Below are 16,074 nucleotides of genomic sequence, written 5' to 3'. Positions count from 1 at the left end.
TCAGTCACCGCTGGTGTTCCATGTGATGTGCTTAGGCTGCTGAGAGGAGCGGGAGCACCTTCGTTGATGATGGGTGAGACTGAACCAGGGAGCCTGCAGGGGCAGGAGCCGTGCTGGACACCCGTGGGGTCCCGGCTGGCCAGGCAGCACCGCCCGTCCCCTCCTCCGGCGCCTCCCCCACCAGAACCTGCCCCGGAGGCACCAGCCCACCGTCCACACGTGGGCAGGCAGGCAGTTCGTTTTAATTACGTGGGACGCACCAGGACCACCCAGGGATGTGACAATGCTGCCGGAGTCTCAAGGTTACTGTGGGGAATACTTCACAACCCGAGTGTGTTTTCCCCAAGGACTGACGCCATGTGATTTAATTTTTAATTTTTACATGTTAATCAAAAATAGATCAAATGGCGGTGGTCTCTCCGGGGAAGCACACTTCAGATAGGAGCCGGCCACGCTCCCTCCGTGTGGGAAGCTGCCATCTCCGCGGAAGTCACAGCGCCGCTGCCCCAGCTGCCCCTGGGCCGAGCCGGGCGTGTTCCTGGAGCTGAAGCCACGGGCACACCAGTGGCTCCAGCGCGCACCGCTCCACAGCCAGCGGATGAGAGCCTGACTTACCCATCGCGCCTCCGCACAGGGTGGGCTTCCGTCTCCCTGGAGGGCCACTTCTGTCTCCCCGGGGAGACCCTTTACCTGCCCAAGCAGGGCATTGGGCAGTGTCCATCCCCTCTCAGGTGTGTGTGTGTGTGTGTGTGTATCTGTGCGCACTTGCTTTTTTGAGGCTCTGCCTTCCAGAAACAGGCAGTATTCTGATTGCAAGGAGAGGCACACACATTCTCACCCAGGTGTTTGCAAGGAAGAGGCGTGTCTTCCGTCCACAATGCTCACCTGGCTGTCACATCACAGCTCTGAGTGGCCCAGAGTCCCCTGCTGACCCCAGGTGGGCTCTGAGAGCAGCCCTCCGACCGGCTGAGCGGCCTCCCACGGCGCAGCTTCTCTGGACCTGGTGCCATGTGCCCAGTGGGCGAGGCTGGAACATGCCCATGGCGTCATGGGAATCAGGTGTCCGTCAAAGGCCGTGCCAGAGAAATGCTAGCTGCACCTAAGCGCTCACTGTTACCGCGTTAGCGTCACAGCTGTGGCGTGGGTCATGAAGGCAATCTGCTCTCTCTCATCCTGTGTCCACGCAGGACACCTGAGGGTCTGTTCAGGGCCAGGGGGTGGGGGGCTGGGTGCCTGGTAGGGAAATAGTGGGCAATGGGGAGGCCCCGGGCCTCCAGAGCTCGGCTTTGCCCAGAGGCGCCTCAGGCCCCAGCAGTGCCCGCAGCACCCTCCCAAGGACCTCGCTCTCTTCCGTGCGTCACCCTCGGGCTCAGCAAATGGCATTTGGTTTTGCCTTCCGCTCTGTGGATCACTGACTGTCCCGCTCCCTCCCTGAGCTGGAGGACAGCAGGACGAGGGAGGCTGGTCTGGCTGGAGCCCCAGTCTGTGGGCACCGCATCCACTGGCCAGGGGGACAGGCCAATTGGGAACAGGCACCCCTTTCCCCATGACCTGCACCCCCAAACTCCCCCCTTCCTCCCGCCACTGCCTCGGCCATTGGCTGGGCTGGAGCGCCAGCTTCCTTTCCAGCAGTCCTGAGCGTGCACATCACTGGCAGCATTTATTAGTGTCCTCCGGCTCCCTGTCCCCTCTGTCTGTCTTTCCCACGTGCATTCCCTCCACAACTGCACTCGGCGACTGTTGATGGTCCGGGCTCCTCAGAGCACCGAGGAGGTGGTGGTGGCCGGCAGAGAACCGGCCCACGTGGGTAACAAACGAGATCACCGAGCTCAGGGGCTCTGCCCGCCTCTGGCTGGGGAAGGGGAAGAACCCAGCAATCCCTTAGCTAGCTCCGTTTGTCAGGGCCTCGTCCTAGGACACCCTGGGAGCCTCTGACTCAGGGCCAATAGCACTGGTCTCCGCAGTCAGACGACACATCGAAACCCAAGAAAACGAGAGTCTGCCGTTTAATGTCAGAGGGGCCGTGCCTGATGGCCTCGGGGCACAGCCACACAGAGCGGCGCGGACACCAGCACGTGGTAAGAGAGGGCATTTAAGTATAAAAATAAGTCTTCATTAAAAAGAATGCCAAGCAGCCCTGGACACACCCACAAAGCCACGGAGAAGTACAAAAGGGAGGCCACGGTTCCAGAAGCCGCAGGGTTCTCCAACCTCCCAGGACACTGGATGGCGTTTCACTGGCACCACGGAGCTCCGTCCACCGGGCTGCGGGGAAGATGGCTCGGGCGGCACCGGCGGTCCGCAGTCTCTGAAGTGGCAGGGCCTCCTGGCTGGGTCGCGGAGGGCGGTGGGTTACCGGGGTGAGGGCACAGGTGTGCACCCACACCCATCTGTAAGAGGCTCACATTCACCATCACGTGGAGGTTCCTATCGGAATGTCCCTCTCTCTTCCAGCTGCCATCTTCTAACGAGGCTCGGCGTGGTTAAAGTGGCCCTGAAAGATAAAGCAGCGCACGTGGGAATGGATTTTCATGGGACGAAATTCACCTACTGTGGCTGCATGTTCACCGACACACAGACCTGCCACCCCTGAAGTGACCGCTACCCCGGTGAACGAGGCCTCACTGCGGGGGCAGGTGCGTGCTCACGGAGTGGACAGGGCCGACTCGGAGTATATAAAGTGAGTATCCGATAGAACTCATCATGCCAATCTGTTGGTTTCCCAGGGCACGTGAAAGCTGCTTACACTGTACGATAGCCTAGTAAGTGTGTAATAATAGCACCACGCCTAAAAATGCATATCTCTTAATTAAAAAATACTTCATTGGTAAAGATACTTTGCATCACCTGAGCCTTTTTGCTGGTGGATGGTCTGACCTTCAATTTGTAAAAAAAAAAAAAAAAAAGTCAGTTTCAGCGAAGTACCATAAAGCAAAGTGCAATAAAACGGGGTATGCCTATAAATATAAAAATGTTATAGTTAAGATAGTTAAAGCACTTCCTACAGTGCCCGTATGTAGAATGTTCTTAATAAATGTTATTTCTCCTCTCGCCTCTGAGGAAAAAGGAGAATAAAAATATCTATATATTCATAAGATAGAGTTTTTTTAAATGATGTCCAGATACTGAGTCGGGATTCCACACAAAAGTGGCGCCTGGGCGGACGGGATATGGAAGCAGCCCAGGTTCCTCCCCATCCGGCCACGCCTTCCGCCTTCAGAGCCCAGCAATGATCGACGTGAAGCCCTTCTAGTAACACTCCCTTCCTGGTACCCACATTCCAGAGAGCTTTCGCTATCAGACGCTCCATCGGAAGACTGCGTCAGGGAGTCTATTCAGAAGCATCTATTTTGGGACTCACATTTGGCTGCACTGGCACAGCCCAGCTTCCCCTTGGCCAGCTCATGCGTTCTCAGTGTGAATGATTCAGCCCCGCGCCTGGGCCAAGCGGCTCTCATTGTGTCTGGGCATGAGGTCCACGAAGACCCATCGTCTCCCTGCTGCCTTCTTGGGGTGTCATGGCAGCCGCTGTGCCCAGCGCTGGGAAGTGATGCTGGCACGCTGGCTGCAAACACGCACGCCAGCCAAGAACAGGGGGGAGGGCGGTGCTGGAGCCAGCCGCCCTCTCACCACACCACACGGCAGGCCAATCGCCTCCCCCTGCTGCCCTCACTGCCCTTCTCTCTAAGCTGACAGGGTCAGACCGATGAACTCAGGATCCCTGACCCATCGAGGGGGGAAGGCACGGAGACAATTCCATTCTTACAGAACGACCAGTGAGATCCTGTTGATGACTCCATGACTGCGCTTTCTTCTCTCAGGACGGAAGAATAAAGGACCGACAAGAACTAGCTGCTGAAGCAGGACACACGGAGCGAGCCACGCACATGGATCTTCCTAACCTGTGTCAGGACTCACCCTTCCCTCCCTGGCCTTGGTCTCGCCTGCCCCGTGGGCCTGCGGCACCGAGCACGGGCGGGCACAGGAGACAGGCCGAGTCTGTTCCCCCCCGGGCCTGGGTCCGCTCCTGCGCTGCTACCGCGCTCCTGGACGCTGCAGGCGTGCAAAGCAATCACCAATGAGACAGGCGGGCAAACAAATACAGCAAATATTTTAAAGGTCACCCACTTGGAGATAAAAGTACAAAAAAAGTATGTCCATTTAGAATCAGAGTCATCACCACGCTTGGCTCCTCCTGCCGTCCCTCCAGGGCAACGATGAACCGACACCCCCTCCTGGGCCCTGAATTCCTACCCCTGCGGTGGCCCAGCCCCGCCATCGGGCAATGAAGAGCGAGTGTCACACGATGAGCAGCACAGAGGCTGCTGAAGACACTCCCTCAGCGGCTGCCTCAGCCCCTCGCACAGGCCAGGATCCCCAGTCAGCTAGCTGGAAAGTGGGGGTGGGGTGCTGGTCAGCAATACCAACAAGCATGGTTCCATAGTGGGTTCCAGTTTGGGCAGTGAAGCCCAGTGACGTCAGGTAAAAGAAAGCGAAGGAACCCCAGTGATGGGCCATAGTAGAGGGCCTGACGGTATTTTTCAATTTTACATCCCTCCCCCCGCCATCCCGTGACTCACAGCCAGGACTGGCCCTGCCACACTCCAAACGCTGAGCCTGGACCAAGACCCTGGCCGGAGGGGAGGCCTGAGGCCCAGAGGCCTGTGGGGGGAACTGCAGTCTGTGCCCGGGCCAGGGGCTCAGTGGAGAGAGTGCTGGCCCTCGGACTGAAGGGCTGGGTTTCGATTCCGGTCAAGAGCACATACATGGGTTGCAGGCTAGTTGCAGGAGACATCCATATGTCTCTTTCAGGTCAATGTTTCTCTCTCTCTCTCCCTTCCACACTCTCAAAAAAAAAAAAAAAAAAGAAAGAAAGAAAAAGGAAAAATATCCTCGGGTAAGCATTAACTAAAAACAAAAACCAAACAAAAATGGTGCATGGTGGGCCTGGTGCGTGGCGGGCCTGGTGCGTGGCATGGCCTGGTGCATGGCGGGCCAGGTGCGTGGCGGGCCTGGTGCGTGGCACAGGCTGGTATATGGCGGGGCTGGTGTGTGGCGGGCCTGGTGCGTGGCACAGCCTGGTATATGGCGGGCCAGGTGTGTGGCATGGCCTGGTGCATGGCACGGCCTGGTTTGTGGCGGGCATGGTGCGTGGCATGGCCTGGTGTGTGGCAGGCCTGGTGTGTGGCGGGCCTGATGCGTGGCGGGGCCTGGTGCTTGGCACGGCCTGGTGCGTGGCGGGCCTGGTGTGTGGCGGGGCTGGTGCGTGGCATGGCATGTTTAATGAAGCCGTCTGACATGCAGGGCTATGCCCGCTGGTGATCTGTGTTAAGCACTGCTCCCGGGGATCCTGTATCGCTAAAAACACTATTTGCTTTTTATTTAACACTGGACTTCCAATGTTCTAAAATGCAAAAACAGTGTCTTATTATTTTAAAAGCTTAGGAGGGTGAGTAGCCATATTATTAGAAAAAGAAGATATATGCAGCTGGAGTCTGTTCAAATATCAAGAGGTGTGACTTTTCGAATTCATATTTCAATCTTTATTTACATAAGACTTTTAGAAATAGTGGGTGTAAATATTAAGTCACCCAAGGCTGGGTGAAATTTTATTGAAAATAACTACAAATAGAGAGAAACTGGTTTTTTAAAGTCGGTTTCTGAAATTTAGATGAAAAGGAATATCAAGCATTAGCCAAAACCTGATATATTTACATATCAATATAGGTTTTCTGCTCATAGACTCATTTCCTGTGAAACCTAACAGAGGCAAGCTTGGGGAATTACAAAGGAAGGAAAAACCCTAATCAAATAGGTACTGTTGTTCAAACAGAATATTAGCCAAAATGATCCAATCAGTTGCTCGAGCCAAATTTTTTTCCTTTAAGCCACTCATGCCCGCGCACAGCTCTGAGAGCACAGAGACCCCGGCTCCTTCCCAGGGGGCGCCCGGGGTGGGAGGGGCTGGAAGAGACTGAAATGGGAGGAGAAGGGAGGGCAGCAGCAATAAGCAATGGGCCCGGAAAGGGTCACATTTCTCAGGGTAAATATTACTGCTCTGCATTGCACGTTGTGTGTGGCAGTCACGTGACTCGGCCTCAGCAGAGTAAGTTCCAGAGCTGGCTCCCTGCCTTCCCCGCTGGGCGGAAGCACATCACCTGGGAGAGCAGAGCTTCCTGAAGGCAGCTCCGAGGAAGAAGAGCCCGCCTTCCAGGGTGAGTCTGCACGGGGCTTTGTTTTCATACCTAATGACTTCACAGGAGCAGAGGTGCACACAGGTGACAACTAACACGCTTGCAGTTCTGGGAATAAAACAAAATCGTTGCCTATCACTGTAAAATATCATAACTTGCAGCTGAAACCGGTCTGGCTCAGTAGATAAGAGTGTCGGCCTGCGGACTGAAGGGTCCCAGGTTCGATTCCGGTCAAGGGCATGTACCTTGGTTGCAGGCACATCCCCAGTGGGGGGTGTGCAGGAGACAGCTGATCAATGTTGCTCTCTCATCGATGTTTCTATCTCTCTCTCCCTTCCTCTCTGTAAAAAATCAATAAAATATATTTTTAAATGTTTAAAAAAAAACATAGTAACTTGCAATGTGTCAACTGAAGATCTAATTTGTTGACTCAATCTTTTGCTTATCAAAGTCAGAACAATGCGCTTCTGTAAAAATCTTTAAGGAACAAAAGCAGAAACACACGGACATGCGCGCACACACACACTTATACACACTCCCGGTTTCTACGTAAAATTAAACATAATTCTATTTTATTACAATATTAAGATTCCAATTTTTAAATTGAAAAACCCCCAAGAATTACAGAGGTTATCAAAGATATATTAACTTGTTCTTAGAATAAGCTCAAAATTAATAACCAAGGCATGATTATGCTAATGTATACTTTATGATATTCCACCTGACACAGGAGACTGAGAACAGGGCCCTGGCAGTGTTAGACCGCCCTTGACTTTGAATTAATGGTGTGAATACTGCATTTCTCCTGAAATCTTCGGTTTATGGGAAGTTCAGGGGAACCTGAGAGAAAAGCTTACCAGAGAGGAGGAAAAACCACCCGGATTCCTCTGTGGATGATCACACGAGGGCAGGCCTTCCTCCCCGGATGTCCTCAAGAGATCCGCGCTCATCCCACCCAGCGGCCTGTTCCCTATCCTGAATCCTGCTCTTAAAGAGAATCTTAAGCATACGTGCAATTCCTATTTCCAACTTGAAGCTGGAGACAGATTAGCCTGCACCCCAGCAGAATGCTAAGAAAAGCTTAAATCAAACGGCACCTTTTTATTCACATCCCTCACTCCCGAGAAGCGTAATTGCCTTTTTTATTAACTTTGTTTTATGGGGCTAATATTTAAGAACAAGTCTACCCTTTGTGTGACACGGGAAGGTGAATGCACTTACAGACTCTCCCGCGATGCATCGCAGGCAGGGCGGCGAGGGGCTCCTTCCCCCGGGCGGAGGGACCTGGTGGACAGAGGACAGCCGAGTTCGGATCAGAACCGCGGTTACTCACCCTCTTTATTAGAATATCTAAACGGCAGGAACAGGAACCTACCCGCACACTCGGTGGCCCCTGGCCGCCGGCCGGCCTGGGCGCAGGGGCGCGGCCTCCGGGCGGCGCCTCCAGCTCCCGGCCGCCCCAGGCCCCCGGGGCGCCCGCCTTCACCGGGGGACAGCCCCGCTCCGCCTCGCAGCTCCGGCTCCGGCACACCCGCTTCTGAAAGGCAGCAAGGGTCACTGGGGATGGCCTCACAAAGCACCCGGCGCTAATCCGATCCGCTGCCTTCCCGGGAACTCCAGCTGCAGAGGCCCACCCTGTAGAGCTGGCAAGTTTATGGGACGTTTGAGGAGATGACTCTAAACTTGATCTTCAGGAATAACCGCCATCAATTACACTTAACCTCATTATTTCCTAAATTGTCTGGTGTTTACTTAGCTCTGCAGATTTAAAACAGTCATTTTCACAATTTGAGCGGAAAATCTCGCTATAAACTATCGTGACTGGTTTATTGATATTGAAAATGCACAAACCCCGTAAATTTTGTTCAAGAAATTAGTTCTATGCTGCAACGCATTCTGCTGGTGGTGAGTGGCACACTTTCTCAACGCAACAGGAAGAAGCCACACCTGAAGAATTCTTTCTTTCTCCGACGGACACCGAAGACCAAGTTCATTTCATTGCAAAAGCTGCACACCCAGTCTTCAATGATCACCTCTGGGAAAGTGAGCATTTGGTTTCTGCTTCCGCCTGAGCTAACGGTAAACTACCAAAGCACTCCCCTAAAGCTAACGGGAACATCACTCTCCCAGTGCCTAGGCTGTGGGCGGGAGGGCACCACGGGCGCTGACACAGCTAGAGGTGTAACTGTCTCTGGATCCCCGGGCAGCCTGCAGGCCCGGCTGCTGGACAGCTCCTGCCTGTGACACCGTGGCCACACCTTCTCCAGTCACTTACAAACCCTCATCATGATTTGTGCCAAATTATTTATTATCTGTACTGTTACTGACTTCATATTTTCTAAAGTGACACCTCTTTATTTAATAGATTTATTTAATAGAGAAGCTTTATCTCAGAGGGTTAGGCTGCTGGTTCTACTGTTCCCTAACGTGCCTTAGGACAGGTACGTAGAGATTAAAATGAAAAATGTTGAACTCTGAGGCCCGTAAGCCACTTGGTAATAATTCCTCAGGGTAAGCGCTTGACCTCTAGGGGGCAGAAGACAGTTACCACCTCCTACAGCTCCTCCCAAATGACAGGAAACTGAAGCCTGAGGAACTCTCAGAATTCTATACCAAACCGCACCCTGAGCGAAACTTAAAGACAGGGGATGCCCAAATCTGAAAATAAGGCTGATAAAAAGAGACACGCTACCCACTCTGAGTGTGGGTCCCCGGCTCCCAGCCCACACCCACTGATGGGGGCTCTGCGATGCACCACTCACCTAGGGTCAGAGCCATCTCCACGGCCTGGGAGAGACCACTACGAACACAAAGGAGCTATGACAGCAGGTGTGTGGTCCAGAGCATGGACGCAGGGAGGGATTGGAAGTCCACACAATTCTAAGGAACAAGCCATTTAAAGAAGCTTTATTCAAACTCACAGCATCCAGGAGCAAACAGGGGAAAGAGGAGTGTGAAGATAAAAAGAAGAAAAACAGGGAAATTTTCGGGTCCCACAAGTAAAGAGGACCATACTATCAGGAGGCTCAGGCCCCCCATCACTCACACACACACACACACACACACACCAGCTGCACTGACTGGACCAGGTGCCATCAGACCAGGGTCTTGTAGAAAGACCAACGCCATAGAAATTCCCTCGTGAAAAACCACCGTGAACCAACGAAAACCGTAGTTCAATAGTCTGCAAACATAACTAGACATACTCAAACACTGGAGGAGACGAAAATCACCCTGAATGAGAGATGTCAATTAAAAACAGAAAGGGACCAAAACAGGAGGAAGAAGGAAAGAGGTGAATGAACCCAGGAAAAGTAAAGGAAGGGGAAATCCAAATTATGTCAGAAATGAAGAATACATTGTAAAGTACCCAAGGAGAATTCAAACGAAAACTAGTGAGGGGCCTTGGGGAAAGAAGGAACACAACCAAGAGAATGAAAATGACATAAAAAAGGATAAAGGAGGTCAAATGCATGGTGAGGAAGACAACTAGACTTGGGTGGAAAGTACAGAACAGACGTTGCGTGATAAAGTTGGACACCTGAAATTTATATAATGTCATTAGCCACTGTTATCCCAATAAACTTAATGTATAAAAGAGGCATGACATGTTAAAACTGGCTTATTGTCAGCTTTCAATAATCTGTGTTAGCACAACCCATGGACACAGACAATAGGGAGGTGAAGGCTCGGGGTGGGGGGTGGGGATAGGCTGGAAGAGATGAATGAGGGAAAAAGAGGGACAAATGTAATACTTTCAACAAAAAGTATTTAATTAAAAAAAATAATCCGTGTTAAAGGGAAACAGTGGGAACACCACGTGGCCCATGCCATTTCATACATGGGCGTGGACTTCCCATCAGCAACATCCCTCCGCAAGGAGCACTCCTGCTATCTCCCTGCCTTCGGAGTGACCTCAGCCTCGCTGAGAAGGAAGCACAGGGCTGGGTGGGGGATGGGAGGCAGAAGCCACTGCCTCCGTGACACGCCCCGCCCTCCAGGGTGACATCTGGAAGCATGTCTGGGCGGGGTCACAGAACAACTGGCACGTGAAGGTCAGCGGACTGGTGAGTATCCATGGCGACAAGCCGAGGTGCTCCGGGGGGCTCAGGTGGCCGCGGAGGCCGGCTCCCGCCTCGGTGGCAGGTGGCAGGAGGACCCACGCTGATACCAAGGTGCTGGGCTGAGGCTGGGCTCCCCGGGGAAGGCAGGGATCACCGGCTTGATGGCCCTCCGTCAGCTGAGTGGATTAAATTATTCATGCTTCCTGCTATTTGCTGTGGATTACTGGGAGCTGACTGCATGGGATTGACCCGTACACTCACTCTGCAAATAGTCGGGTCACGCGGATTGCCTGGGCCCAGGGAGAAGCAAGGCTGCGGGGGCATCGCGCGCAGGATGCCTGCGTGACTCGGCTCTCCCCCTCCCCGCTTCCAGCGAGGCCCTGTCAGCCTTCATAAGGCCGATGGAGACTTACTGCCCACTATAAAGACACGCGCACTGAATAAACAAAATTAAAACCCGCGTCCACACAAAGACCCCATTACTTAACGATAATTGAAGGAGATCAATCGAACAGCAGCCTCGCCAGAGAACAGCTGAAGCAGGAATGCGATTAAGAGAAGACACTTGATACGACGCATACATTAAAACGTAAGATATGTATCTGGCTGCCTCAGTGATGGAGCAGAGCGGACAGGTCTGGCAGAGACGGGCTGCCCGCGCCTGTGCTGCGGAGGACCTGCTTCTTTATGGGAAGTGATGGGCCCGGGAGCGGGTGAGGGACGTGAGGAGCGGGGAGAGGGGTGAAAGGTTTCACAATCGGGCACAAATGAAATTCAAAGCCGCTGCTTCCGCGCTGATGCAAGCGAGCTGGCGCAGCGGCCAGACTGGAGAGGCTGCCCCGCGGACCGGGAGCCGGTGACAGCACAGGGACAGGCCGGTGCCAGCCCTGCTGTGGCTGAACCCGCAGGCCGCCCCTCCGGAAACCGTTCTTCCGCCCACACCGGAGAAGAAGGTGGAGAATAAGGAGAGAGAGACCAACTTCCTCCAACACCGACAGCAGAGCACCGTGTGCTTTCTCTCTTCCATCAGCACAGCAAGAAAATGCCACGTTCCTAAAAATCAAACACCTTGAACTAAACGTATATAACACATAAGCTGATATATGAGGTAAGCATATATACCATGACTTAGAATACCAAGGTAAATCATTAGAACTCAGCAAGGTAATTAGTGGTAAGTCTCCACACACACACACACACACACACAAACCCCTAACCTTTCAGATTGGAGGCATTTGAGGGTTTTTACTGACTAATGGCCTTTATTCATTTGTATTCTAAATGTGGAATGCTGGCTAATTGAGTCCTCGTTACTAGGAACAATTTGCTGAGTGAGGGTTTTAGTTGAGTTTGGTTTTAATCCTACCACAGTAAGGGAAGTTTCCTTCTGCTGATACGGAGTAGCTGATCCGGACTTCCATCAGGCCTGAGTACGGAGCCGTTACTGCTGATGAGAGAGATTAACAAGGCCCCACAGACCGCCATTTAGAAAGAGAGCACGGTTTCCATCAAGCAAAGGTTCCTCCTCCATGACACTTTCATTTGGAAAATGACCTTGCACTTGGGAGGTGTTCTCTACAACACAGTGAAAGCTGGCACAATGTCAACTACAGGGAAGACCGGAAATGAGGAGTCCCGCCATCAACCCCCATGCTAGCAGGGCATAGAGGACGTCAACCGGATCTGAGCATCTTGATGCTGTGCTTTACCCAGCTCTGACCATGTCCTAAGACCCCCTCAACTTTCTGTGCAGATCCACACTCAGCTTTCTGTGCGTGTCCACACTCCTGACCAATCTAGCCTGGCAAAGAGAAGGAAACTTATGAGGAGACAAGGCAAGCCAGCGGTCAGAAGTAAGAATGCAACTTCATTCTATGAGAGCGTGTTATCTAGAAGAAGATAAGCAAAGAAGAGCAAAGAAAATTCACTTTTATTTCGAATTAAAGTAAAAAGACATAAATGAACATACTGTACTTATTGGGGAGTAATCTTAGGCTTGCAATATTTATCAAGTACAATATAAATCTGTTATACTAGTGGCCTGGTGCATGAAATTTGTGTGGGGGAGGAGGGGGAGGAGGTAGGGAGGGAGGAAAGGGGAGGGAGTGCCCCTCAGCCGGGCCTGCATCCTCTCCAATCTGGGACCCTCAGGGGATGTCTGACTGCAGGTTTAGAGGGATCAGGCCTAAACTGGCATTCGGACATCCCTCTCAAAATCCAGGACCACTGGCTCCTAACTGCTCACCTGCCTGCCTGCCTAATCACCCCTAACCACTCTGCATGGTGGCCTGTTTGCCCCCAAGTGCTCCCCTCTGCTGACCTTCTCCCCCAACTGCCCCCCTTGCCAGCCTTGTTTGAGCCAATGTGGTATGAAGTCGCCCTGTTACAGAAGCTACACCTGTGCCCTAGAAACATGGTCCCCGGAAGTGGGGTGTGGCTGTGACGTAAGTGATGCTGGCCTAGTGACCAGTGGGTGGCCAGGAAACAAAGAATGCCGCAGCGGAGAAAGTTAAGCCACTTATCCTACTGTGCGAGATCTGTCTCCTGGAGCCTGTAGGGCCAGGAGAAGCGGAAAGAAGGAAGTCCGCCGCTGGGTGTGCAGGCAGCGGCCCGTGCCCTGGGCCAGAACCCCAGTATGGCCCAGGTGGAGAGGAGCCAGCCATCGGCAGACAGAGGCGGAAGATGACAGGGAGTGATGCCCGCTTCAACCCCACGGACTTCTTGGGGTTCCTGGAAAGGGGAGGAGGTGCCTTCCCAGGTCCCACACTGTTTTCCCTCCCAGTCTCGCACCCACCCGACCACCCACCCACGCCATCACCTCCCACCCGGTTCTCCAGGGTCAGAATACTCAACCCAGGCGGGACTGATCAGTCTGCCCCACCAACACTCCTACCGCACCAGCCAGCGCCTGCACGGGGAGGCGGGGCGCAGGAACAACGCCACTCCCTGGCCCAGACTCCGAGGCCTCAAGCCCTGCAGGGAGGCCCGCGTACCAAGAGGGTCACTGGTCCCGGACAGCGTGCGGATCTGATCTGGCGGCAAACCAGTCCCGACTTCTGCGCACGCGCGGCAAGAGGGAGGGCCCCGCCCACCCATAGCCCCGCCCACCACCTCTGGCCCCGCCCCAGCAGGTGCGCGCGGGCAGCTGCCAGCCCGGCCTCCACACGGAAGGGGCCGCCGGGAGGCAGACGCGAAGCCCACTGCGGGCCAGCCCGAGGACCCCGCCTTCCGGTTCCTCACGCCCAGACCCCCGGGGGCTCACCGCGTCCCCCGGAACCTGCAGCTCCTCCGGCCTCCGCCGACGCCACCGGCCCAGCGCCAGGGTGTCCATGCGACCCACAGGCCCGAGTCCGCGGGACTATCGATCATCGCCCCCAGAGGCCGGGCGCCCCGCCCACGCCGCCGCGTCCGCGCCCCCTGCCTCCACGTGTCCCGCGGGAGCCAATGAGAAGTGGGGGCGGGGTTCCGCCGGGCCACTGGAGTCCCGCCGGGGCGGGCGCTTCAGGCAGGAGTAGCGGAGACCAGAGTCTTCTGGACGGAAGGGACGCCTGCCCCGGGTCTTCATTTTGCAACGAGGGCCTGCCTCTCGCTTCTAACATCACTAAAGCAGTCGTGAAGCTCTTAACTTTTTAAGGGACCCACCACGCTTCGACTGCAGGCCTCGGATCGGAGGGAGGAGCGCCCGCCTTCTCGCCCTCGTAATTGGCCATCTTCCTGGCTGGTTGTCTGATAGAAGGCGCCGTGACCCAATCAGTATGGGCGAGACCGCGGGGGTCGCTGGGAATTGTAGTTCCAGTGAGGCAGCCTCACTTCCTGACCAGAGTTGGCCAGGGTGAGTGTGTGATGATTCCAAGCTCTCCAGCCACGTTTCGCCAGGTGCATGGTCGCTTCCGGTTCGAAGGCCTTAGGGGCAGTACTTCTCTGCTGGCTGAGGGCAGCGCTGCTGGCCCTTGGATTGTATACAGAGGGGGAACAGTGGCCTCTCAGTCCGACCCTTGGGCATGGGATTCCAGCTGTGTGCATGGTGAGCAGGGTGCCCAGGTCACTGACGTTGTAAACCACATGTGTCAAACACAAGGCCCGCGGGCCAAATCCAGCCCGCCAGGCCTTGCAATGTGGCCCGCACCGCGCTGTCATCACTGCACTCCGCTGTCAGTTTATGACATTGTCAGTTTATGACTGTTCAGTAAACCATTTGGCCCGCGATTTAGGCTGGATTTTAGATTTTGGCCCCTTCTCTGATTGAGTTCAACACCCCTATTGTAAACAGTGCTTAGCTACATGGCATCCTTCTAAATACACCTACTGTATGCCATGTTAGAGGAAAGATATTCGTGACACTTGTTAAAAACGGCAAGGCAGACTTTCCCCGGGGGACCATCATGACAAGTATTAGGGTTCGAAGTAGGGAGAGAGGGTAGTACCGCTCAACTCTGACTTCAAAGACAAGTGGGAATTTGTACCTTATTTACCTAGCATGTTTATTGAATTCTTAATTGAGGTATGGTAGCAACCATACTTAGGTAAAAACTGCTGTTTGAATTTAACCCTGCTATTCTGGCTTCTGCACTCACTTAAACCATAGGGTAGTTGCCTCAGCTTCCAGATGGAGACCTGGAGGCTAAGGCAGTTTTCCTGTGCCTGTGGACCAGGACCACAGGGGATTGATTCCCACTGACTCAGTAGCTCCAGGAGTAGAAACTGCAGATAACCTTTAGAGATTACTAACTCTGCTTGATTCTGCTCCTGTAAAAATTGCTTTTGCAAGATAGGGCCACATTCCAGTGTCCAGCTGGATGTGGCTGGGAACCGCCCTGCGGGTTGTTCCCAGCATTTAGAATTTAGAATTTAGAACAAAGGAAAATGTTTGTGGTTTAGACCTTTAAAAGGACTGCCTACACCTGGAACGGCGCAGTCATGAGTGTGGACTCTACCTGCATGTGGTGCTCCCTCGGCCGTCCTGGCCAGTTCAATAAATCCTTGCCTGCTTTTTTTAATCAATTAGCAGCCTTTTGACTCCAGGGTTCGACTCCACAACATTAATATCTTAAAATTTTTTTAAACGTTAAACATAATAAAAGGATAGTTAAAGTGCTTGTTATTTAAACGTTAAATACATTAACCGGTGGAAGAAAAAGGGAAACTTCGATGGAGTCTTGCATAAAACACAGTCAACAAAAAGGGGACAAAGGTAATACTTTCAACAATAAAGATACTTAAAAAAAAATCACAGTCAAAAGAGAAAATACCTAAATTGGACTATTGAAGAGTGTGAAACTTTTATGCATCAAAGGTGGTAATACAAATGGCTAGTAAATACATGAGAATATGCTCAAATCACTAATCATTAGGGAAATGCAAATCAAAACCACAATGAGATACCACTTCATACCCATTAAGGTTGTAATAAAAAAGCCAATCATTGTTGGCTAGGGTGGGAAGAAATTGGACTCCTGGTGCATTGTATGACAGCACCTCAAAAAATTAAAAATAAAGTTATCATATGATTCCACAATTCCACTTTTGAGTATAATTGAAAGCAGTGATTAGAATACACATGTTCAAAACAGTACCATTCATGATAGCCAAAAGGTAGAAGTGGCCTGATAAACGACATGTGGTAGGTACCTACCCGGGAATTTACTCGGCCTGCAAAGGAAGGAAATGCAGCTTTCATTCCAAAGCATCTCTGCATTATGCTGAATGAAACGCGCTGGCCACAACAGGGCAAACGCAATGTGATGCCACTCTTTGAGGTACTGGAATAGACGCTAGAACGGGCTCTCTCCGGGAATAGCATTTTCAGAGGGCTGAAG

The 16,074-nt window shown here is 52.9% G+C and overlaps 1 protein-coding gene and 1 long non-coding RNA gene across 4 annotated transcripts; one reads left to right on the top strand and one right to left on the bottom strand.

The window, feature by feature from the left end:
• Positions 1–1,988: 1,988 nt before the first annotated feature.
• Positions 1,989–13,674, bottom strand: LOC311632783 (uncharacterized protein C10orf143). Of its 3 annotated transcripts, none has more exons than XM_084904639.1 (4): positions 13,521–13,674; positions 7,570–7,731; positions 7,416–7,478; positions 1,989–2,494 (listed from the first exon to the last, which is right to left on the bottom strand). In XM_084904639.1, exons 1-4 carry the CDS (start codon positions 13,587–13,589, stop codon positions 2,465–2,467), a joined length of 324 nt encoding a protein of 107 aa, XP_084760765.1. In that variant the 5' UTR covers positions 13,590–13,674; the 3' UTR covers positions 1,989–2,464. The 3 variants fall into 3 exon arrangements, with proteins under 3 accessions (XP_084760765.1, XP_084760763.1, XP_084760764.1); XM_084904637.1 differs by lacking the exon at positions 1,989–2,494 and adding an exon at positions 6,240–6,302 and having other exon boundaries at positions 13,521–13,668; XM_084904638.1 differs by lacking the exon at positions 1,989–2,494 and adding an exon at positions 6,240–6,302 and having other exon boundaries at positions 7,570–7,728; positions 13,521–13,658.
• Positions 2,501–5,153, top strand: LOC311632796. Its single transcript, XR_014796830.1, has 3 exons — positions 2,501–4,950; positions 5,000–5,048; positions 5,098–5,153. It is a non-coding gene; the product is annotated as an uncharacterized lncRNA (long non-coding RNA).
• Positions 13,675–16,074: the final 2,400 nt, after the last annotated feature.

The sequence above is a fragment of the Pipistrellus hanaki genome (genome assembly GCF_964339955.1).
Source record: "Pipistrellus hanaki genome assembly, chromosome: 14".
Lineage (NCBI taxonomy): Eukaryota > Metazoa > Chordata > Mammalia > Chiroptera > Vespertilionidae > Pipistrellus > Pipistrellus hanaki.
This window is presented reverse-complemented; position numbering and strand designations above follow the sequence as displayed.